A 25,038-nucleotide genomic window follows, 5' to 3' on the forward strand; every position below is an offset into this window, starting at 1 on the left:
GCATATTTAAATGAAATATTTTATTGTTTAATGCACTGCCTCACACATACACTGGATTCCTTTGCGATGTGCAATATGGGACAATTACTATGAGAATGTGATGGCGAATGGCTGCGACTAGATTTGCTGAGTAGTAATCTCATGTTTAGAGTCGAGCAGAAACACTTCCACATCTGTAATCACAGAATCAGATGTTTGTAACTCTGAGCCGTTTCTTTATGCCATAACAGAAAGAAACATCTCTACACCCAACCTCATTCCTGTGTGTTCAGCACAGCATATAAAGGCAACTATACGACATACAAAAATAAAATCAAATAAAAGCAACCATTTGCCAGACTTCCTGCGCAGACACATATAACACAATACGTTAAATCACAAAGTTACACCGCAAAACGAAAAAAAAAAAAAAAAACAGGTGGGGAAAGCCACTTTAGAAAGAACAAATCATCAAAAAGAAGTGTACACCCTATACCCTGAATCCTTCGTGACCCTAGGAACCAATGGTAAACGCTAGACGGTGTTCACCGCTGCAGTCAAAAACACACATCCACGTGGCAGTGCAACCCCCATGACCGTAGCGAAATGACGAAATTAAAAGTCATTCAAAAACATTGTTCTATACATTTCAATTTATGGGTTTGTTTTTGACGTATATGCACATGAATGTTTGTTCTCTCTCAAAACATATACACTCATTTCATCGGCAGATATGCCTGGTTATAGCGCACCAGGGGCACTTAAACGGAGTTATTTCACCCTGTAGCTTTTAATCCTCCTGTGTCGGGGTCGAGGATGCGCATTTTACGTTTCAAAGCCCCTGTGCATCTGACTTCTCTTTTCTCCCAACACTTCCTGCACCCTCCCTTCCTTACAAACCTCCATCTTTTGAGTTTTTTTGTCCCCTGGAGACACAGATACAGATAAAGTTGGAGAGAGAGAGAGTGAGAGATTGAGAGAGAGGGGGAGTGAGTGTGCGATCAGCTGAATGCCAAGCTGACCCCTTGCGTCCCACGCCGTCTCTCAGCCCATCTCTTTCCACTGCCGGTAGAACTCGGTGACGTTCTTCAGCTCCATGCCTGCCGCTGCCACCGCCTGGACAGACACCTACAGCCAGATCAATAGAAGAACTGTGTAAACACACCATTACATCATACAGACGGACACTACGACAAAACCCCCAACGGTTCTTACAGAGAAACATCTGAATAATTCTACTCGGTCTGGCTGGCATGACAGTGTTGGGGAGTAACTAAGGAACGTGATGCAACGAAATAGCTTAGCTTTTCTATTTAAGAGATTAGAGAATAGATACATGTAAGAATGCAACATGTAAAATTCTTGAAATTTTTAGAAAAAATAAAAAAATGGTTTGAATTAATGATTCAATGACTCACTTATAAAGACTTGTTTCATTACCGGATGAATCAGGATTTTAAATGGATCTCTTGAATGAATGAGTCAACTACAGATACATGTTTTAACAGTCGCTTGTCGTCACCTACTGGTGTGACAATGTAAATGATAAAATCTTCATTTGAAGCATCAAGTTACTTTCAAAAGGTGATTTGCTCTATTTTGATCGCTACCACAGATATCAGTGTTTATATCTGAACTAGAAACTTTTATCCCAGTACTTCTGTGGTTATTTGAATTACTGTATCACAGAAATAATGATACTGTGTGGTTGAAAAGACTGTTAATCGCCTTTAAAATTGTCCATTTATGTTCGCGATTGTGCTGCATCCACTCACAAAAATAAATGTTTTATATATTTCACAGTAGGAAATTTACAAAATTTCTTCATGGAAAATAATCTTTACTTAATATCCTAATGATTTTTGGCATAAAAGAAAAATCGATCATTTTGACTCATGCAATGTACTGGTGCTATTGCCACAAATATACCCGTGCTACTTGTGACTAGTTTTGTGATCCAGGGTCACGTATAAACATGACAACTGTTCTCTCTGGCTCAGTGGCAACACCAAAGCAGATTGATATGTTTCGTGTGATCGTACTTGTCAAAGGTTTAATAGACACAGGCGAATTGTTGTCATTTAGGAATAAGATGATGTGGGTGTTGGAATTAGGGCTGCAGCTATCGATTCTTTTTGTAATCGATTAATCTATCACTTAATCGATCGATTAATCGGATATTTTTTTTGTGTGTGTTTTATTAACAGAATAGTTATATTAAACTTGTGTCTATTTCAGTTAAAGCTGTTATAAGTTATATACTATAAGTTATATAGTATGCAAGTCATAAAGCTATCTCATATGTGAATTTTCCTTTAAGATGTTATAATATAACCACTCTAAGCATCTAAGCATATTTGTGTATTCTGGTAGTTTAACGCTGAAAAAGAGCTGTAACGTGACTTGTTGTTGAACACGCAGTAAAAGCTGACGCACTTTTTGTTCCGTGCGTTTTAACTGAAAAATGAGTACTCCGAATCTTTATTAAAAACCAACAGGCTGGAGAATTTTTTGTTGTTGTCTGTAACTATTTGGCAGACGTGAAATACAAACAAGGTCTCGCAAAGACTGCAATACAATATTTGTTCCTCCATCACGTCCCGGTGTGTACAGTGAATGCATGCTGTAATTATTGTTGCGTGGCTACATAAAAGTTTAAGCATATGTGATGGATTGCTTCAATTGGTCTGACTCGCGCGCGTGTGTGTGTGTGTGTGTGTGTGTGTGTGTGTGTGTGGGAAGGGGTTCTTTTTTTGGCTATACTCTCTTGCAATTGTGCGTGATAGTTACGTTTACTACTTAAAAATGTCATCAAAGCTAAAAATCATATCTAGTCAAACCGCATCACGACATCGCTACAAATACAGTATGGGATTAAAATCAGCGAACATCAATAGGCTTAGACTACGTTACCTTGTTTCAGCGAGTTAAGTGTATTAAGTGAATTAAGTGTGTAATGATCCCACACTTTAGACAATTTCTGCCGTTTATTTACATATTTATTCTCCGCCATCGCGCCAACTAAATTCAAAATATATGCTTCCTGAACAGGTCCGTGTGAATAAACGGTCTGTGTGAAACAGTCAAATCCCTGCGCCGCGGGTATAGTGCGCGTCATAGGAATTTAACGAGGCTTCGAGGCAGAGTTTTTGCCTCGAGGAATTTTTGTAATCGAGTAACTCGAGGAATCGTTTCAGCCCTAGATGGAATCGAGTTTGCGATCTTTAAATGATTAATCGTGCAGCTCTAATACAATCAGATACTGTTATAAAGTTTTGGTCATACTGCCAACCAATCACACTATAAAAGCCTATTTGGAGTCTTCTAATGCACAACTGACCTTCATGGAAGCTGATCTTTCAGTCAGCTCCTCCAATGAGTGTCCTGTCAAAATGGTCACCATGCCAGCGGTGTCTTCATCTCCACTGCTCTGAGATCCCGTCAGCTGACGACAGCTGTCCACCATCTTATACAGGTGCCTGCCAACAGGAACAATTCAATACAGCGATGCTGTCTGCAGAAAACCCTACAGGGCTTCACGACTGAATTTAAAATCACTTTGCTCTGAAACAAGAAGTGAAGATGACTGGGCTTACCAGGCTTCTATGTCCTGTCGTTTTAATTTGTCCCTCTCAAAGCTTCTTCCCGACTCTTTTTGACAGCGGATGTACCTGTTGCATAATAAGAAAGAATAAATGCTCATGCATGACACATTAAATAATTGACTTTGACTGTTTAATGGTGGCGTTAGAATCAGACGTCATGCTCTATAGGTCTGCAGTCTGGAACAAACAGAGCTACTATCCCAAAATTGTCTGCTGAGCTCAAGATGTACCTGTTCCCTTTCCGAAACTCTGTCTCAAGGAACCGGATGGCATCTCTTGCTCCTGAGTTCTCTTTCTTCAGCATATCCAGACCATCAATCACTGCAAGAGATCAGAAATTCATCTCAGTCAGGCAATTTGCACAAACATATATTGATTGATCATTGCTGGTGGTTAGCACCTTCTGTGCAAAATGCCCATTTAAGTTTTAATTTTCATTATATATGAGGTGCCAAACTGGAGAAGTTTCCATCTTAAATCATTCAAAGTGTAGTCATTTAAAAAAACGAGTCTAAAAACTGTTAGGCAATTAAAAATATTTGCACAAAATCAGAGGGCTGCCATTCAGATGAAAGGCTCCCACTCTTTTTTACCAATACATTTCCTTTTATATGTAATTTCCCGTTTCTAGGCGGAATAAGGATTGTTTAAAATCATTTTGATTCACACTGACATGCTAATGAATCATTCAGAATGATTTCATGAAACGCTTTGAATGACTCAAAAGAATGTTTTTCCCATATCAGGCTTCACTATGGTTTACAGACTAGTTTGTGCAGTAATTTTGTTTGCAGTAATAATGTTTATATACTGTTTATATACTGTTTTTTATACTGTTTTTATTAATAAACATGAATTAGCTTTATATTTTCTTTTTAGTTTTCATTGTAATTTAAGTTTTAGTAATTATTTGTATATAGCTTTAATTTATTTTCTTATTTCAGATTTTTGTGCAGTATTTTTACTACTTCAAACCTCTGGGTAGGAGAGGATCCCTCTTGTCCTTTGTGTTCATCACCTGCCACATTAAGGCACATTTTGACAGGATGTAAGGTGGCTCTTAGCCAAGGTCGGTTTACTTGGCGCCATGACCAAGTATTGCAATGTTTGGCTTTAGCATTGGAAGGCAAGCGTAGTATGACCAATAAGTTGCCGCCTGTTCTAATGTTACACGCAGAAGACAACATTCCTCCGCCCAGGCGAGCAACCACCAAGAAAAGGTGCTAACACCAATTCTCGCCCAGGACAACTGGAAGCTGCTAGGGACTGGAAGATGCTGGCTGATCTTGATCAACGGCTTATTTTTCCACCTAAGATTGCCACCACTAACCTACAACCAGATATTGTTTTGTGGTCTGGATCAGCACGCATTGTTCAACTGATAGAGTTAACAGTGCCATGGGAGGATGCGGTAGATGAGGCATATGAGAGGAAGAAACTGCGGTATGCTCATCTGGCCACTGAAGCAGAACAGCGAGGATGGAGAGTCCAGGTTTATCCAGTGGAAGTGGGTTGTAGAGGTTTTGTGGCACACTCTACAACCCGGTTCCTCAGAGACGTCGGATTCAGTGGTCAAGAGTTGCGTCGCACAGTAAAGAACTTATCTGAAGCAGCAGAAAGGAGCAGCAACTGGCTGTGGTTGAGACGGAAAGATTCTAGCTGGCTGTGTACAGGCCGCCATGCTACGGTTTCGTAGAATTCTTGAAAACTTGAAGGGTGTTGGTTTATTTGTATAGGTTGTATAGTATTTACAGTCATTACGTTCCTGTGTATATTGCGTGAATGACAGGAAGTTGGGCAGATATTGTGTTTTGCGGTAGGTGGTAGGCCATATGGAACCGTTGCCACTGAAACTGCATATTAACGCGCCAGTGGGGCTCGACAGCCTTAGACAAACGGGTTGGCGCGTATGGTTGGGTTGCGGAGAGATTGTGAGATTGTGGTTAGGTCTCAGCAGCACTGTTGGTTTATTTGTAGAGGTTGTATAGTATTTACAGTCATTACGTTCCTCTGTATATTGCGTGAATGACGGGTGGTTGGGCAGATATTGTGTTTTGCGGTAGGTGGTATGCCATACGGAACCGTTGGCACTGAAACTGCATATTAACGCACCAGTGGGGCTCGACAGCCTTAGTCAAACGGGTTGGCGCGTATGGTTGGGTTGTGGAGAGATTGTGGTTAGGTCTCAGCAGCAAGAGGGAAGTAGAGGTCAGTAAGCTGGGCTGAGTTGAGTGGGGGACGGAGGGGGGTTTACTCTGGGACGCCAGAGTCACTGTCGAGCCCTCTTGAGGTGTCGTGGGCTAGTCGACGAAACACTGAGGACGGAAGGTGCCCACTTGAAGACCCTAGAGATGTTCCCTACTCCGCTCAATCCAGAGGGTTGTTATGGGGGGACCGCACTGTGGTTGCAGCCGTTGTGTGTGCCGACGCGCAAATACACTATTAACACCAGACAGAAGGAGATTCACGTCACCAGATGGAAAGAAGCGTAAATGGATGGAGAAGCATAGGTTACTGTAAAGCTAAGTCTTAGTTGGTGCTTATCTTGGCGAAAGCCGAGTACAAATCAGCATGAAGTTTTAACATCTACTCTTGTGTAATGGAAATCATGTATATAGCTTTCATTTATTTTCTTATTTCAGATTTTTGTGCAGTATTTTTACTACTTCAAACTTATTTTAGTTAGTTCTAAAAGCAACATCGTTTCATCATTTTTCTAATTAGAAAATAATTTCTAGTTTTTCATCAAATATTTAAAATATCATCCTTTTTCCTGAGTGAACGATGGATTTTAACTTCCGCTTGTATGCTGTCCTGGTCCGCTCTCCATAGGAAACCATTATTAAAACGGTAAAAAAAGAGCGACTTAATTAAACAGAAACTTTTTGAACATTACTAAAAATTAAAATGAGCGCAGGGTTAAGCTGTGCTATTGTTGGCTGCCACAACAAAATCAATAATCTGAAGAGATTTCTGGAAAGTAGCGTATTGTTCCGAATACAAGACGACCCTGAACATAAGACGACCCCCCCCCCCCCCCTTTTTTTTTCAATATGTACCTTTTTGAAGACCAAATCTGGTCTTTTAAAGAAAATGCTTTATTTGAAAATAATTTTTTCATATTTAAACTTTAAATTTTTGTATTTAAAGTAGGCCTATCGTAAATACTGGTAAATCATCTGATCCAGGGGATATGAAAAGTGTTGGAGAACAAGCGCTAATCCATTACGCTGCATTAAAGCAGGCTTCAAGGATGTAGCCGAAATAAGTAATGAGGTCCTTGCTGGTGCGCGTGTTCAGCTCTTTGGCGATTTCCAGTGCCTTCAACTGGATGACGGCTCCGGTTATGGGCAGCCCCTCATTTCGTTTTTCTTTTTGTTAGCATTTTTAAGACTGTCTTTTTGGGTTCGCCATCTTCTAACATTACACTCTAGACACACCATATTTCTTGGCTGTTCAATGAGAGTTGTTTGATGACTCCGCTGCATTTATCAGTTCTGGGGTAAACACTAGTTTTACTCATATTTGGCGCTCCCTATTGTATTATTGACATGTAAACGTTTAGACAAAGAATATAAGACGACCCCATTTTTTCAGATGTATATCTGAGTATACGGCGCCATGTGCCTTGGATTTAATGCCAAAAACTGAAAAGAGAAAATATGCATGGCTTGTATCATTTAAAGGGGTGATTCACCCAAAAACGAAAATGGTCATTTACTCACCCTCAAGTTGTTCCAAATCTTTTTCTTTCTTTCTTCTGTTGAACACAAAAGAAGATATTTTGAAGAAAGTTGGTAACCAGAAAGTTAACGGTAGCAATTGACTTCCATAGTAGGAAAAAAATATATACTATGGAAGTCAATGGCTACTATCAACTGTGTGGTTACCAACATTCTTCAAAATATCTTCTTTTTTGTTCAACAGAAGAGAAACTCATACAGGTTTGGAACAACACGAGGGTGAGTAAACAATGCCAACATTTTCATATTTTCAAGTTAAAAATATGCCCCATAAAAGTTATATGTGCACTGTGTCAGGGTTCTGTCACTTTGGTCTGTTTATTCTTGGTTTGGTGACAGAGCTCTGACACTGCTTGTGTCTTGTCTTGTTGTGAGCGCAACCATGTGCCCTTCTGTTTAGGTGTGTTTTGTCTGTTTGGTGCAAGCACATGGCCTCCTGCATGTTTCCCTGTGCCATGTGCTATTGTGTAGCCCAACCCATCTCGTTATTTGTTTATTGGTTAGTTTTTCCCACCTGCTCTCCCTTGTTACCTGCCTTGCTGCTTCCCTATTTCTTCTCCTTGTGTTTGCTGTCCTGTGCTGGATTGTCATTGTTAGTCATGGTATGTCTTTGTATGTTGCCAAATCGTTGACTTGTGCTTCCCTTCATGTTTTCCATGCTTCCAGTCCAGTCAAGTCTGTTTGGTTCTATTTTTCCCCCTCGGGATAGTTTTTGTTGTGTTTGTTTTATTTTATTATTCAATAAAGAAATGAGACCCTAACCTGCATTTGAGTATTCGCTCCTACCACAGTATCGTGACACACTTTTTTCATTTTGAGGATAAAACCCCCCAAACTTCACCCGATTGGGAGCTGGATGAAGCATATGAGCAACAATCTGTTTTCAATGTAGCTAACTTCGATGTCATCTATCTTATTAAACTTTGACGGGTGAGGCACTGACGGTCACCGCGACATTGTAAAGTGATAGCACTATGGAGCCATGTGCTTTTTCAAACAATTAGAATAAGCTTTAACGTTACATTATCAGCTCTGAGTCGGACTAAACTGCATTATTTTATTTGAGCTTTATTTAAATGACTGATAATGATTTTTAATAGTTTTAGTTAGAAGAGTAGTTTGATTTAATTAATTTCCATGACATTTCCAGGCTCTCCTGAAATGTCCAGATTTCCCACATCTGGAAACTCTCATTTGGAGATGGGGAGAGACTCTTTGACTGACCTGTGCGAGGGATGATGATGATGAAGCAGCCGCTGGCAGCCAGCTGTCTGAGCAGCCCCAGGTGCTGGCAGAGAACAGCGGTATCTGGCACCAGATAAGGAGACATGGAGGACTGGGCTTTGGGCTGCTGCAGACTGCCCTCCAGCTGAGAGACCTCCAACTGCAGAGAGAGAGAGAGAGAGAGAGAAGGGAATGGTTCATTACTGTTCCAATTAATTGAGTCCATTTGGATAAATGCTGTGAAGACGACGTGCATTAATGAAAGTTAAAAATAAACCCAACAGCTGGTCTGACCTGTAGGCGCAGCTGGGCCATATCTCTCATGAGCCGGTTTCTGCGAGCTTCCTCCTCCGCCTGTGGATGAGATGAGGCAAGGGTAATATCACCTCTGTGTAACCTCGAAACATTACTCATAATTTTACCCTTAGTAAACACAAGGTGTGAATAAGCAGCTAAATATATTTTTGCCCTTAAAGAGGAAGAGAAAAAAACACGCAAGAGCAGTATACAGTAAAGAGAGAGAAAAAAAATTGGTGATTTGTGCAGGTTTCTTTAAAAAAAAAAAATGTTATAACCTTAAAGTGCACTTAAAGAGATTAATGTTTAAACCACAGATAAATGTAACCTTACAATTCTGGGAAGTAAAATACAAAAAGAGCACCCTGCGGTTTCACACATTTCAACTCTAAGGTAATATTGTAAGAGAGAGGGAAAATACAAGGAATACAATTTTAAGATGGCTGAGGAGATTAAATTTATTTGCATAACATGCCCTTATTGTGCCAATGAAGTTTAGTCATGTTCCGGCTCCTGCCGTAACTAAGACTATCTGACACGTAGTGTGAATTGCAAAGATTAAGTAAAACACCTGGCAGAAAATGTATCCTTTTAAAAGGAAAGTTCTGATTGGGGGAATTAAGCTCGTGATCAGTAGCGGCCCGTGACCATAAATTTAGGTAGGGGAGAATCTGGGTCTTAGCACTTGTTTATGATATTCAGCCTAAGGGTGGTTGATTGATTAATGTTGATTGACAGGTTTTATAGTATGCACGACACATGCATTGAATTGCCTTAAAGGGGTCATATGATGCGTTTACAGATTTTCCTTTTTCTTTAGTGCGTTATGTAGCTGTTGGTGCTTGTATAAGATCTGCCAAGTTACAAAGCTCAAAGTCTCCTATAAAAAGATTTATTCTATTTAAAAGAGAAGGCAGATTCAGACCTAGCTAAAACACCTAGATCAAATTCTCCCTCGCACACCTATAACACTCTGTGGAAATATTTGCATAATGCCACCCAAATGCATACGCAAAGAAAGAAGGCGTGACTTCAGTGGTCAGTAGTGTTGTCGCCACCATGTTGTGGAGATGCTGTGTGTTTCTTCATGAAACCAAAAGCAGCACTTTATTTGGCCTTCCATATCGGAGGCAATTAGGAATCAGTGGTTAAGATTTATTTACAACACTGTTCCAGGACAGTCCAAGCCAAATGTTCATGTGTTCGAAGCGCAATTTACAGTGTCCTGAACCAGAGTACAAGGCCGGCTGTGCACTAAGGCTATTTTCTAAAAAATAAGGCAATTCTAAATTTGTTAGAGTAATCTGGCACTACTGAATCAGAGCCTGTATGTTTTATAATTTGTTAAAGTATTATTTGCTGACTGTTCAAATGGAGAGATTTGTGCAGTGTAGAGTAACACATTGTTTGTTGTTCTTACGATCAAAAATGCAGAGATGGATTAGTTTACAAACATTGTTTTTAAACTTGTGGCGTTTGTGACGTTCAGCTGAACCGCGGCTTGTGTACTGTAAATACATACGAATGTCAGGTTCTGTTTTTATGTTTATGTTTTGTATGAATATAATATTATATGAATATAATATGCATTAAAGCTTACAAATAAAGAAACCAACAGAAGTCTTCTTAAAATAATTCAGGACTCTCAAACTCTGAGCTGGGTAAACAGCAGAGCCAGAGTGTTCACGGTGACTGCAGTGGTCATGATTTGGTGGCGTCTTATGAGAGACCTGCGCTGTTGACTACAGCCTTATTCCATGAATACCTTGCAGTCTATGACATGCTTTTCATTCGCAGACCCTGAAGGTTTTAATGAAATTGTACCAGAAAGGGCCGCCTCTTCACCGGCACAGCAAGGTGGCACTTCAAGCATCATTTGTTCTACCCGTAAGGGCTGCATGGTTGCTTGGCAACATAAGGCTCTCAAGCAAAAGCTCACAAATGTGGTGAGGTTTTATGAAAAAGCCTTGTTTTCTTTACCGGAGACATGTCTGTGTAGACCCTATCATTTAGAGGCACTTTCCATGACTATGTTGGCATGTATTTAAATGCTACAGCTACTGAAATTACCAAACGAGCCAATGCACCGAATACACAAAAGAAATCAGCTGCTTTACTGTTTTAAGAGAAAATAGTTTCTAGTGCAAATTGAAGCAAAGCTATTATTGCTAAACTAATACTTTGGCTTTTTATTTCTTCCATTACAATTAAATATCATGTCTTTTACCATGCGGAACTGGGCCTTGGCCTGCTGAATCAGATTCTCCTGCTCTGATTGGCTGATGCTGGTGAAGATGCCCACCTCTGGGTTGAAGTGTAACACGTTGCCTTGGAGACTTGTGAGGAAGTGACCAAAGCTGCGAATGCAGCACACGCGCACCACACACTGGACAGCACAGAGAAAACAAGACATCAGGAAGAACATGAGAGAAAGCAAAAGACAATGAATGTTAATTGCACTTATGCAATTTAATGAAATCCTCTGCACACTAATTAGCTTGAACCAGCTACTTGATTTTCCCTGAACAATACATTATTACACTCAAGTAGGGATGAGTGAAAATCCTAAGAAATGTGATGATTCCAACAGTTTTTAATAGTACTTTTGAAAGCACTGAATAATTCATCCCAATTTAGATAAGTATTTGGTGCTTTCAAAAGTACTACTAAAACATTTGGAATCATTACATTTATTATCAATGTTGAAAACAGTTGTGTTGCTAAATATTTTATTTATAACTGATGATACTTTTTTCATGATTCTTTGAAGAACGGCATTTATTTAAAATAGAAATCTTTTATAACAATATACACTATCGTTCAAAAGTTTGGGGTCATAAATTATTTTCTTTTACTGAAAGAAATTAATACTTTTGTTTACAAATGTGTTAAGTAGATAAAATATTTCTATTTTGAATAAATGTAGCTCTTTTGTAGATCACAGGTTTAAAAAAAATATATTAAACAAATAGGCAGCACAACTGTTTCCAACATTGATATTAAATCATGTGACACTGAAGACAGGAGTAATGGTTGATGAAAATTCAGCTTTGAATCAAATAAATAAATTATACTTTATATATATATATATATATATATATATTTTAGAGAGAGAGAGAGAGAGAGAGAGAGAGAGAGAGAGAGAGAAAACCATTATTTTAAATTATGATATTATGAATTATGTAATATTATAAATTTTACAATATTACTGTTTGTTTTTTATGCAGATATATATTTATATAAAGATCTATATATTTAAATGCCGGGTCGATGAGCATAACATTTGATGATAATATACTGTATATATATATTTTTTTTTACATATAGACTTCATTTCAAAAGTTTGGGTTCAGTAATATGTTTGCTAAATAAGTCTTTTATGCTCATCAAGGCTGCATTTATTTTTACAATTTATTATTAAGTACTAGGCTTCTTTAAGATTCAAATGTTTTAAAGTAAAATAAAGGATAAAAATCTAGTATTCTTTAATCAGTAACCTGGTAGTTTTCCACGGTTTCGCCAAATGAACACAAGGAAAAATTAAAATCCTAAATGAAATATATGATCTGAATATATGGAGAATGCCACAATTTTTATTGATGACACAAACAAATTGTAAAAATCAATTCCAAATGACACATAAGGAGGTAATTGTGATGTTACCTCATCCAGAGGGGTAAGTGGGGGTCTCTGGCTAGTGAAGTCCAGGCGTCGATGGGCTACGCTGAGGGCAGGAAGGTGGCGGAGGGCCAGATCCTCGGGCAACAGCAGTGTCTGGACCAAACCAGGCTGCTCACACTCACTCAGGAGCTCTGTTACATCCTTATTCAGACCTAAATCTGCAACAGAACGAGTGAAAAATATTGCGTTATGAGGGAAATTAAAGGATATTTTTACTTCATTCAAAAAATAATAATAATAATAACGACTTCTCTCACCAGTTTCTAATATCTTGCTGCCCTCAGGAAGTAGATTAAGCAGCACTGAAAGTCTGTTCCACAAGCTCTGAGAACTCTGTTTTGAGACCAAAGACCAACATGTATACAAAAGTGTAGCGAAGCAACAACACTAACAAAAAAACGACTGTGCGGTTTTCTCAAGAAAAATGCAGAATTCTCAGATGTACCTGAGCGCACATGAGGATGATATCAGTGTTCGTCCTCAGCCAATCCAAAAAGACCTTCACCACCTGGATGAGACCCTGATTGGTCAGAATCTCCAGTCGCTCAGAAAGTGTTTTCTCACTTGGAAGCGACTGGTTGCTGTGAACACTGCCCTCAGAATCAGAGTCAGGATCTGCAAACAGCAAATCAAATAATCTTAGAGAATAACAGTGCTTAAAAGACAGGGTAACATTATAGTGTTAAAGGGGCTTTATGCATTGATTACTTTTTTACTGACAAAGGCCCTCATTTATCAAAAGTGCGTACACCAAATTTCCAGCGTACACCTGGCGTACACCCAAAACCACGGTGACGGCACGCTCAAATCCTACGCCAGGTCAGAAGGTGGTGTACATGTACGCACATTTTGAGTTAGTGCGGAAATGCGCAGAAAAACAATTCCTAACACCACAAAACGCACTGACAAACTAAAAGATATGAGGAGCTCTTTTCCAAAACGCGATAAACGCCATTTTTAAAAATGAATTTGTATTTTATTTCTATTAATAAACTATTGTTGTGTCTGCCAAGATGAAATTGATGATCACCATCTCCGTAGTGAACACGCCTATAGAGAGACTAACATATTTATTTTCGTTTATAATTGTTTCATTTAAAGACATTTCAAGCTTTCTTTATAGATATATTTCTCATGTCTGTGAGGCATATACTGAGTTTCAGTTAATTTGTGATGAGATGCGCTCCAGTTCACGTGCAATGCAAGGGACCGCACCCGCGCCTCCATGTCATGTCTCATGATTATATTGTCTGCTATTTGCTTCTTATTTATTAAATCCAGGCAATTGGTTGATGAAAAAAATATTAAAATTAAGATACAATTTATACAAAACGAAATTCACTTTAAAGAAAGGCTTTCTACAAAACAAAACTTAATTAAGTGGGCAAAATCATGTCTGAGCATGTCTCCTGATATATTGCGCATCCTATCTTAGCCTATGTTCACTTTTCATAATCAACATAGATGGGGAAGAAATAACATTATTATTTTTTAACAAATATGAATATAAATATTAATTTAAAGTATGAGTCCCTGATTATATGTTGCATGTTCTCTTCTTCTTGTTTTTGTTGTTGTTTTTTTAGACAAAAAATGGATGGATTTATAGTGTTTTGAAAAAAAAATACAATTAACTTTGAATTTATCATCAACAATATTGTTGTTTGATTTAATAATAATTTTTCATGATGGTGATGGTCTCGATCTCCAGAGAAGTGTCTCCTCTTTGCCGTCTTCCGTGTGTCCATGGCGTAAAATGAGGGTGTGGGGGAAGCGGATACTTGAATATATAGGGGCGTGTTATTCTAATGACGATCTTTTTCAGCCGCGGCATTTATCAAGGGCAGGTATTGCGTACACCTGGATTTCAAAGGTACGCACAGCTTCATAAATCAGGCGGTGAGAGGAGTGTAAGCATAATCTAACGCCAACATATACGCCCGTTTCTACGCAAGAATGATAAATGAGGGCCAATGTGTGAACAGCTTTTAACAAAACTTTAAAAAACAAGACTTTCCTGACTTCCTAGGTTGTCTATGAAAGCCTGTAGACTTATAGGACCTGAAAGACTTTGGTTATATGTAAATGAAGTGTAACATCAGAGCTTAAAACTTCAAATTTCTTAAAAACTACTACTACTACTATTCAAATGTTTGGTGTCAGTAAGACTTTTTAAAGTAAATAGTTTCATAATATTAGAAAAGATTTATTTAAAAAGAAAAATGCTGTTCTTTTGAACTTTCTATTCATCAAAATATCCTGATCGTTTTCATAAAAATATTAGACAGTGTAACTTTTTCTTAATAAAAAAAAAATCTTAAGCACCAAATCAGCATATTAGAATGATTTCTGAAGGATAATACGACACTTAAAATAGAAAAGTTATTTTAAATTGTAATAATATTTCACAATATTAACGTTTTTACTGTATCTTTAATCAAATAAATGCAGTTTTGGTAAGAATAAGAGACTTCTTACCAAGCTCAAAAATGTAATGTATATAAAAAGCATGTATAGACTCAGTTAAATTAATTGCAGAAAACTAAAATGACTTCTCTGTATGCAATATACCTTTGTCGTTGGTTCCATTAGCAATCTCTGGACTCATGTGCTTTGGTGTTTCTCCAGTAGGAGGTGTGGCTTCTTGTATTGGGGCGGGGTTTGAGTCTGGGGTGGGGTTAGTGGCAGCCGCAGGGCGGAGCAGAACATTGCTAAAGGTGGGGGCGAGCCGGAAGCAGCGTTTTGCCTGGAAGAGCTGAGAGGACATGGCCTGCAGGTTACTGCTGATGCTGGCATCATTCGGCACTAGAGGGCCGTTTGTTACTGGAGGGGTCGAGTTGTCCTCTCTAGATGGTTGCGGCTGCTCGTGTTCCTCTTGTTGCTGTTGTTGTGGCGCATTCTCTGCATCTTCCATGTCTTCAAGGTCCGAACGAGATTCCTGACTGTTCATGTCGGAATCCGTCTCGACATCAAAAGCAGTGCCGCCCTCCTCCTCCTCTGAACCACTTTCGAAGCTGCCATCCTCTGCCAGTGGTCCCTTCCGCCCTTCCCTTCCTAAAGAGTTTATCTGGACCCTAGTGGCTCCCAGACCATCAACAGGACCGCCGCCTTCCTCGTCCTCTTCTTCGTCACTCTCAAATCCCTCGCTAAGGTCGCTCTCGTCCTCCTTGTGAGCGCAGCGTCTGCGGCGAAGCATGGAGAGCCGTGAGAACTTCCGCTTCTGTTTTTGCTTCTCCTCAGCTGATCGCTTCTTCTCCAGGCTTTTCTTCATCCCCACTGTACTTCCGTTCCCCTTAGTCACATCTTCCTCATTCTCCTTGTCCTCCTCTTCATCATCCTCCTCTTCCAGGGAACCGTTCTGCAGGGTCTTCTCCTCTGAGAGAGCAGCACCACTGTGATCTCTGGCATCAGCGTCATCTACGAACAAATGCATCACATTGGGAAGGTTAGTTTGAAGTTTGAACAATCACATAACAGGAAACAAAGACAAACGCTTTTCCAAATCCTAGAGAGCTGCCTAACTAGACAGCATTTAAGGCATCGTAAGTGCTTTATTACAAATAAAGATACCTACTTCTCACTAAAATCTAAGGCAGCACAGCATATTTTCTTCTGGCAGATTACGAAAGTACTCAAAAGTACCTTACAATCAGAAAGACAAAAGCTCATAGAAGCAAAGAAGTACCCGTACCAGTATTATCAGTGCGCAGGGGTGGGACGTCACTCTCTCCCTCCTCCAGTTCAGCTTGCAGTCGAATGTTGACATGATTGACCAAATGGGAGAACAGAGCCAATGTGAAGGCGATGGAGGCGCTGTACTGCTTTGAAGCTAGAATTGAATTACAGTTGACAGATGAGTTTGTACTTCATTTGCGAGAAAATTAAAATAACAACTGTGGTTGGAATGCTTCCAACGGTGCCCTAACAGCCATTAAATCAACAGAGGGTTTTTTTTTATATATATCCTGACTTTTCAATGGATGGAAATCACAATTCTACAGTTCCCTGATCATTTTTCATCACCAAAGAAACCTGAAATGTAATATATTATATTAAGCTGAAAATATAAAAACTAAAATCGAACTCAAAATATTAACAAATATTATAAAAGTATATGAATAACACCTATGTAAAAATATAAATATGCAGTAAATGACAGTTGACAACAGGAAAAAAGTGATTGGTGATTGGTTTGGACAAAAAGATTTTATCGCTTTCTACAATGTTGTATCTGTTTAAAGTTGCAGTAATACCAGGAAATTGTGCTTTTTGCATGATGTATAAAAACAGGCCTGAGGCAACACACATCTGCCATTTCACTAAATAAAAATAAATAGTTTGAAGCCAACACTATTTTTAGGATGGTGAAGCAGTATCTGTCTGCTTATTGAATGCAATGCGACATAATTAATGACAAAATGACATGGCGTAAAATGAGCAGCAGATGTCGAACATCATGATCAATCCTTTCAGTCCCTACTTACCCCCTCTCTTCAGGCTGTGCACCACCATAAGGCAAGTCACCACCATCTTGAATATGAGGCTGTCAGGAAGCACAGAACAGAGCGAGTCGTGCTCTTCCTCCTCCTCGCTGGCTGACTGGCTGCCGTGAGCAGGAAGGGGCAGGTAGAACAGCACCAGGTTAAAGTCTTCCAGCACGGACTGGCACAGTGACGTCAGCTCCGTCTCCATCAGACTGAGGAGGTGACAGGTTATTAGTCATGATGCTCAAATTCAATCTTGTACCTTTTAGGGGAAGAATAGGGATTTTATATCATTAAACGGGTTGATGCTCTCACCTGTTCTTGGGCTGTAACAGGCTCTGCAAATACATGAAGCTCACCAGAAGTCTTTTGATGTCTTTTGACCTGAAGAAAGAATAACCAAATTAATGTGACTGCTGCTTGTCAATACTAGTCTCCACCATGAGGCTACGTACAACATTTTGCAGTTTCCAGAGGTCGGTTGCATGAAGCCGCTTTCAGTTGCTACCCAGGAGTGCGTTTCCCGAAAGAATCGTTAGCCAACTTATGGTAGCAAGTTCCATTGTTATCAGCAAAGTTCAACAAATCGGTGTTTCCCGAAACCATAGTTCCAACGAACAGTCGCAAACAGCATCACTGCTCGAGCTGTGGTTAGAAGCATAGTTTCTTGTTTGCATGACATGTGGACTTAATACATCCTTATCTTGAGCAAAATAAGCAAACTATCAGAATCAGAATCAGATTCAATTTTATTTTATTTTATCAGTCAATACATTTACATTTATTCATTTAGCTGACGCTTTTATCCAAAGCGACTTACAATTGCTATATGTCAGAGGTCGCACGCCTCTGGAGCAACTAGGGGTTAAGTGTCTTGCTCATGGACACATTGGTGTCTCACAGTGGATTCGTACCCGGGTCACCTCACCAAAGGCATGTCTTACCACTGCGCCATCACCACCCCAGTACAATCTATATCTTCTATTTCGGATATATACCAATGCCATTAATGTCTTTTAGTTTGTCAAGAGATTTATAGCGTCATTTTTGAAAAGTGCGCATGTGCGTACATGCTCTAGTACGCAAGAACGAGCCTATGATTCAATCTGGAAATAAAGCAAAATAACTGAGAACAATTTTAATTAGTCCTCAGATGCCGTGTCCGTAATTTATAGCAAAAAATTTGCATTATTTAGATCTCAAACGGATTCATTAAAATAAGTTATTACTCCACCACCTGCATGACATCATTAACCAACGTGGTCGAAAGACAAATTTGCGACAATATGGTTTCGGGAAACAGTGGTGACAAGCTAGTTGATTTCTTCACCGATGCATCGTACTAAGGTAGTTCAGCAGCGAGTCACACCGTGGTATGGGAAACGCACCCCAGGTAAGCTTGAGATTTGTTTAAGGAAACTCAAAAGAAGGTGAATTGGTTTTAGCGATGTTCATTGCCATGGTAACTTGTGCTACACAGCTAACGTGCTCCGGAGGGTTAAAGACCACAAGCCAAAACTGGACCGATCAGCTGTGAGAACAGTGACATATATCTGATGCATTAAAGCCACCCCCCCGTATCTCTTGCTTAAAATTAGGGTTGCGCCGATCCGATACTCAGTATCGGTATTGCTCCGAGACTAGCAATATTTGCCGGATCGGGTATCGCCAGACGAGACCATCCAAATCCGATACGATATTGTATAGCCTACGTATGTTATTGTTATACAACACAAAAGGCACAAAAACATTATAAAGCACTATAATGTTTTCGTGTACTGTATTCCAAGATTTCTGAAGCCATTACATATAGTTTAATGTGAGGTACAGATTTAAATCGTTAAATTAATCTTCACCTAAGTGCTTCCCTCCACTGCGGCTGTCAGTCATTCTCAGCACTCAAACAGCGCGTCGCGCTCGGGTAAAACAGTCAACACGATTAAACTCTCTACAAGATGAGTCAATGTTCCTATTATTATACTGTAGATATGTAGATAAAGGTCTATGGTTTGCATAAAGGACTTTAACGTGCTGGAGTTTCACATGTTACTTTCAACCGGGTGTCTGTTAGATCACAACACAACTCCTCAGTGATCACAACACTGGAGTAGAGAGCGATATAATTGCTCTTCACACGCACATTAACTGAAATTTAAAACTGTTAAAAGGCTCAAACTAATGAATAAATAAAGAAATATGTATTTCTTACTTTTGTGCTTTGAACTTTTCAATGTGACGCGCTGCGCGCCGTGACTCCATGTTGCTTCGAGCGCATCATTCTGCGCACGGGATGCGCATAAGTGTTTCGTGCCGCTCTGAATTGGAGCCTTTCATATTACAATACTTTTGCACAATGCCAGTTTATTGATAGCCTTAGTTGTTCTGTCCAATCTATGCATCATATATTGCTGATTCATTAAAAAGTTGCGCTTAAAATTTTAAAATAAATGTATTTTAATTATACAGTATATATTTTGTCTGTATTGTTTTACAAAGTAAGGAAAATAATGTTTAAGTCAAGCTTTGATGCCTTTAACAAAAGAATAATCACAGTCTCTTCCCCACAGTGAGGCATACAGATACAGTTTATTAGGTAATTTGGCACTGTTTTTTTAATTATTATTTTAGTATTGGATCGGATCGGTATCGGCCAATAATGAGTCCCAGGTATCGGAATCGGTATCGGAGGCAAAAAAAGTGGATCGTGCCACCCCTACTTAAAATTAAATCCGTTTATAGTTAAAAAATTGACAAAATTGCCACTTTTGCCACTGATAAATACTAATATGTTATACTATATGAATTATAATTATTTATAATTATTATAGTAAAATAATTATTATATGAATTGACAATTAATATTAAACTTTATAATTCAATTAATATAAATGCATACGTATAAATAAAAGCTTTAATATAATTATATAGCTTTTAAAATTACTAAGCTAAATTGTTTTCTTTTGAGCTCTTTGTGAACCTATTTAATTATTATTTAAAATTCAGTTGATTCACTTGCACTGATATAGTCAGACATTTTTCATATTTTTACTGCAGCACCAGTGTTTATTCATGTAAAGCAGAGGAGTGAATTGCACGGCTCTCTTGCGAGAAGTGAATTAAATGGGCACTCCCCATGTTCCATGTGATTGGCTGTACGTGTCACACTTTCAGGTTAATCACAAACTCTGGATCAAAGCTGAGTTGACAGAGAATGTTTATATTGAGCGTTCTAGACCCGCTGAACCAGGATGGATTTGTATGGTTTAGTCAACTCTAAACCTACCCTGAAACTCAGAGTTTGTTCAGCTAGCTTCATGCAGCAGGCCACAGGTCATTGCTGAGAGCTTTATAGAGCATTGTTAAGTGGTTGTTTACGGATTTCACCCCCAAGTCTCTATTCTGGCCTCTAGATATGTATCAGAGGTGTTTTGCAGAAACTTCCAATCTTAATTTATTCATTTATTTACCAATTACTATTTAATGCATTCGGTGCATGCTCCACGGTTCTCAAACAGAGAGCCTAACCAAACTTTCTTAATATCTTAATAAATAATCAGCAATTCATTTGGATTAAATCACTAACAGACTTTGTTTTGTTTATTATTTCAGTCTTAAACATGCTAGTTTTATACTTTACACACCATTTTTGGTAAGATCCTTAATAAACTTTAAATTAATTTTCGCCTCAGTTCTTGACTACAAAAAAAAAATTATTGTAGTCAATTTATTTACTATATTGACACTCCCAGTTTCTGGTAATAGAAAAAAGTTTGAAAACAAGCAGCTGTGTCAAAATTACAGCAGAAATACCGGTATAAATATTATAGCATATATGAGGGGCCTTTGAATATTGTGTTGAACAATGGGAGGCAAGTCAAAATGTTTGAGAACCACTGATTTATATTACAGGAACACACTGAACACAATGGACACATTTTCAGGAAACATTCCTTCAACCTGTCTTTTATATGTATATAAAAGAGAGGGAACACACCTCTGGCGTGATGGTGAAAGTTTCTTCATCTCTTGTTTCTTCACCTGGTGGAACATCTTGGCTGCCTTGTCAAACAGACGCTTTAAATTCCCATAAGCGCCATCGAAGGGTGTCTCTGACTGAATACTGTTCAACGGGAAAAACCAGTTTGTCATGTTCATGCAGGGTTATCAGATGCTTGGAACGCTAATCATATTAAACTACAATTTAAAAGGGAAAAAAAGGGATGTAACAGTCCTTCACATCCCTCTTTATTATTACTGTGCTGTTGCTGCTATATTTATTTAATGTTATGTTTTACTTTATATGCATTAACATGATTCTGTTCTCAGAAGCCTTACCAGCGCAAGTAGTAGTAAGTAGCCTCCACATTATAAAATTTACTTCCAGCAAGCGTACCCAACTGATTAAACGGCATGCCTGTAAAAGACAACAATTGCATTTCCCCAATGCAATAAAGTGAAATTCAAATAAAATGAAACAATAACAATGAATACCATTAAATGTGAATTAAAATTCACTGTTTAACAGAGAAAATCATAAAAAGTATGCTCTCCTGTGCCAGGAAAATGTGTTGTCGAGAGGACTCGCTCACCGGCGTGAGGTGCGACAGAGAGGGCCTGGTGATAAAAGCGCTCCGCCAGCTGCTCTGCTTCCACTCCCGCCAGTTCGTTTTGGTACCGCGCTTCATAAACATCAAACGTGAACATGAGATCGCACTGAAAGACAGAGGCTAAATATCAAGTGAGAACACACTTACCAAGATCTCCCAAGTACACAAGGCATCTGTGACAAGCCATCTGTGCCCACTCCATCTCTTTAGGGGTGGCTGAGACTGGTTTCTTACGACCTGTGGCCATTGAGCACAGAAAGGTTCATTCAGCAAACAATTACACTGGGTAGTATGACAGGCTATAATGTGAGATAAAATAGATTTTGCTACACAGTATTCCCAAACTTTTTGACCAATTAACTTTTCCATGACTTCAAGTGTGACGACTAAATAATATTTTTTTCATCATTCTTAAAGGGATAGTTCACCCAAAAATGAAAATTCTGTCATCATTTACTCACCCTCAAATTGTTCCAAACCTGTATACATTTCTTTGCTCCCCTGAACACCAGAAGATATTTTGAAGAAAGTTTTGTAACCAGGCCGCTTTGGGGCACCATTGACTTTCATAGAAGAAAAAAAATACTATGGAAATCAATGGTGCCCCAGAACTGTTCAGTTTCCCACATTCTTCAAAAATATCTTCATTTCTGTTCAACAGAACAAAGAAATTCATACAGGTTTGGAACAACATGAGGGTGAGTAAATTATGACAGAATTTTCATTTTGGGGAATTTTCAATTTCCATATATATTATATATATATTAGAAATATTTAAGACTTATTATACATTTGAAATTCCTTGATATTCCCAATTTTCCATGACTGTGAGAACGCTGCCTTTAATATGCGTCTGAACATGTCTCACCAATGAGTGGGTCGGTGACGTGTGTCCAGTCGATGCAGTCCTGTAACTCCAGCTGATAGTGTGACTGGATATAGAGCAGCAGGTGTTGAAAGAAGCCCACCCCTGCGATCAGATGAGTCCTGTAGGCACACTCCAGAGCACTGCGGCTGTGAATATGCTGCAAACACAGTCAGGATTTCAGTCTGATGGCCAATACAACAGCAAAAAAACTAACAAACAAAAAACTTTTAAATAATGAGACGTGTGCAGCAGTGTAACGTGACAGTACCTTCTTATTGGTCTTGATGACCTGAATGACCTCATAGTAGACTTTCCTCCATAGCAGCTCTTCTGCCTTGCGTCCATAGTCCACAGGATGCAGGAACATCAGCTTTACACAAAGTTCCCGCAATCTGGTTAACAAAAATATATATATATAACAAACAAAAAAATTAAGAAGCCCTGTAAAGTAAGTATATGGGAATGTTGATGAGTTATTAAGAGCTAATTTAACTGCATCCTAACCAGGTGACAAGTAATAAAAGCTCTCCCTTCCATGTAAACACAACATAATCTGACTGATCCTACAGTACTGTGTCTGGTTGGGTTGCAGAGAGAGTAAACTTGTGCTTACTTGTTCCTCAAGCTGATATTCTCAGGTTTGAAGACCTCCCTATACGACGACTTGCCGCTGATTATAATATCCAACTTGTGCACCGTTTCCACCACAGCCCTTCATGAAAACAGATAAGAAATGATGAACACTGTTATATACACCACAAACTCACAATATAATAAATCCCATTCAACACTTTCACAATAATAATAATTTAAAAAAAATCACAATTATTGATTTATGTTTGAGTTAAATCTATGAGGCTGAAATTCAAACAAATCAGCAATGGTTTGCATTTTATGGCATAATTTTCCACGTGTTTTTTCTTTTACTAATATGCATTATAGCAAATTAAAAAGCTAAATTGTTTACTTAATAAAGATAAAATGTATATTTAAAAAAAAACACCTGTTGCTTTTCAAACAATCTTTTTGACAATAAAATGTATCAGATAAAAACCTGATGTAAAACATATAATCTAAGTCCAGTTTTCTTCCACTAATCATATTGTGAATGTAACTTAGCATCAGAGCTATGATTTTGATTAATTTTTTTAATGGTTAAGGTGTAACCACAGGCATTTGGTCTAGAGCTTAAATATTAATTTTAGCTGCTCCTAACCATAAAAAGCCTACTGTATCAAATATTATACATGCATTTCTAAGGCCTCTAAATTATCAACATGATCAAAACCCGTTGTAATTGTTAGTAATATTTCAAGATGAATATTTACTGAACCGAAGCAACTTAGGTTTACTTGATTATCCATACAGCATTTTATTTTATAAAGAAAAGTTTTAGAAAATGTTTTGTTAAAATGTATGTATCAACTATGATACATCAGGCTTTTGAGGAATGTTTAAAACTAAGCATTTAAACATTATCTTTCTAAGAGGTTTTATTGGGAGATATAAAGTGACAAGACAGATTTTACATGCATTTGTATAAGTAGTCTGTTATAAATGATTTTTTAAAAACCTACAATAAACTTTTCCATTTAAAAAAGGGCTTTACAGGGTTAACAATCATTGCATAGTGCCATGCTTTAAATATTCTACATTCAATTCTCATAAAGTTCAGGCCTATCATTTTAATTATCCATATCTGTTATTTTATAGGAAATAAAAAGAGCATCCGTGGACATAAATCATAAAGTAAATTTATATTTAATAGCTATAATTTCATGCTACACATGCCAAATAATATAGCCTAAGATTTCCAGATGAGACATAATGCATGGGCTGAGAATGACTATACGGCCTCTGTATTCAAGTGTCAAGTGTCTCATTTAGCATTTTAGCATTATCAATATATTTTCAAACACTTCTGAGCCCAACAAACATCAAATACATAAAGAATTACAGAGATTTCCTGAAAATACCGGCCTGCTGTCAACGCTCTTACCTGTACAGCCGTTTAATATGAAGCACTTTGGCCTCTGGCTCGCTGTCCTGACCCGGTCCGCTCATCCTAGCAGTGATAGTGCGGCTGTTGGGATCTGTTTTCGTGGATCTTGTTCTGGTTCGTTCAGCTCTAGTTTAGCGCGCGGCTAACGTTAGCAGGCTAGCTAACTCACCTATTTCCCTCAAATTACAACTTAAACACAAACGCTGTCGTTCCTGACCTCCCCCGTCACCGGCCGCGATACCCATCCGTTCGGAAACCGGTGTGTGTGCTGGTGTCGGTTCGGGTCAGCTGTCACATTTTGAAAGGGTTGTGTTTGTGTTGTTGTTGCTCATCATTTCGTGTGTCGCTTCGCGAGCGGCCATTTTCCCCCCCTCCCACCGCTCACCAGTTCAGCGACCGCTGCAAGTATCGCGATAGTTGCAAGTAGCGCTCGAATACCATTAGAATTCGCACATGTATTATGATAGCCAGAATTTCTGCCAAACTACTATAGTACAGTTATTGTTTATACTGTAAAATTATAATAACAGGGATTTTCTTCAAACTGT

The 25,038-nt window shown here is 38.5% G+C and overlaps 1 protein-coding gene across 1 annotated transcript; it reads right to left on the minus strand.

The window, feature by feature from the left end:
• On the minus strand, positions 1–24,892 carry smg5 (SMG5 nonsense mediated mRNA decay factor). Its single transcript, XM_077214699.1, has 22 exons — positions 24,488–24,892; positions 23,102–23,200; positions 22,757–22,880; positions 22,489–22,645; positions 21,768–21,857; positions 21,603–21,692; positions 21,349–21,427; positions 21,008–21,133; positions 17,329–17,397; positions 17,014–17,225; positions 16,221–16,358; positions 15,101–15,946; positions 12,975–13,144; positions 12,787–12,862; positions 12,512–12,687; positions 11,076–11,234; positions 8,846–8,905; positions 8,552–8,711; positions 3,815–3,905; positions 3,576–3,650; positions 3,320–3,458; positions 1–1,107 (listed from the first exon to the last, which is right to left on the minus strand). The coding sequence occupies exons 1-22, from the start codon at positions 24,550–24,552 to the stop codon at positions 1,024–1,026; spliced, it is 3,285 nt and encodes a 1,094-aa protein (XP_077070814.1). The 5' UTR covers positions 24,553–24,892; the 3' UTR covers positions 1–1,023.
• Positions 24,893–25,038: the final 146 nt, after the last annotated feature.

This window comes from Siphateles boraxobius, unplaced genomic scaffold (genome assembly GCF_051911475.1).
Source record: "Siphateles boraxobius isolate OS27281-9 unplaced genomic scaffold, OSU_SipBor_1 68, whole genome shotgun sequence".
Taxonomy (NCBI): Eukaryota; Metazoa; Chordata; class Actinopteri; order Cypriniformes; family Leuciscidae; genus Siphateles; species Siphateles boraxobius.

Excerpts from the sequence above, each read along its gene's own strand:
- smg5 (XM_077214699.1), bottom strand. The coding sequence starts at position 24,552 with ATGAGCGGACCGGGTCAGGACAGCGAGCCAGAGGCCAAAGTGCTTCAT. Across the intron at positions 21,428-21,602 it reads CTCTGTCGCACCTCACGCCG|GCATGCCGTTTAATCAGTTG; the intron begins GTGAGCGAGTCC and ends TGTCTTTTACAG. Across the intron at positions 8,906-11,075 it reads CCAAGGCCCAGTTCCGCATG|GCGGAGGAGGAAGCTCGCAG; the intron begins GTAAAAGACATG and ends TCTCATCCACAG.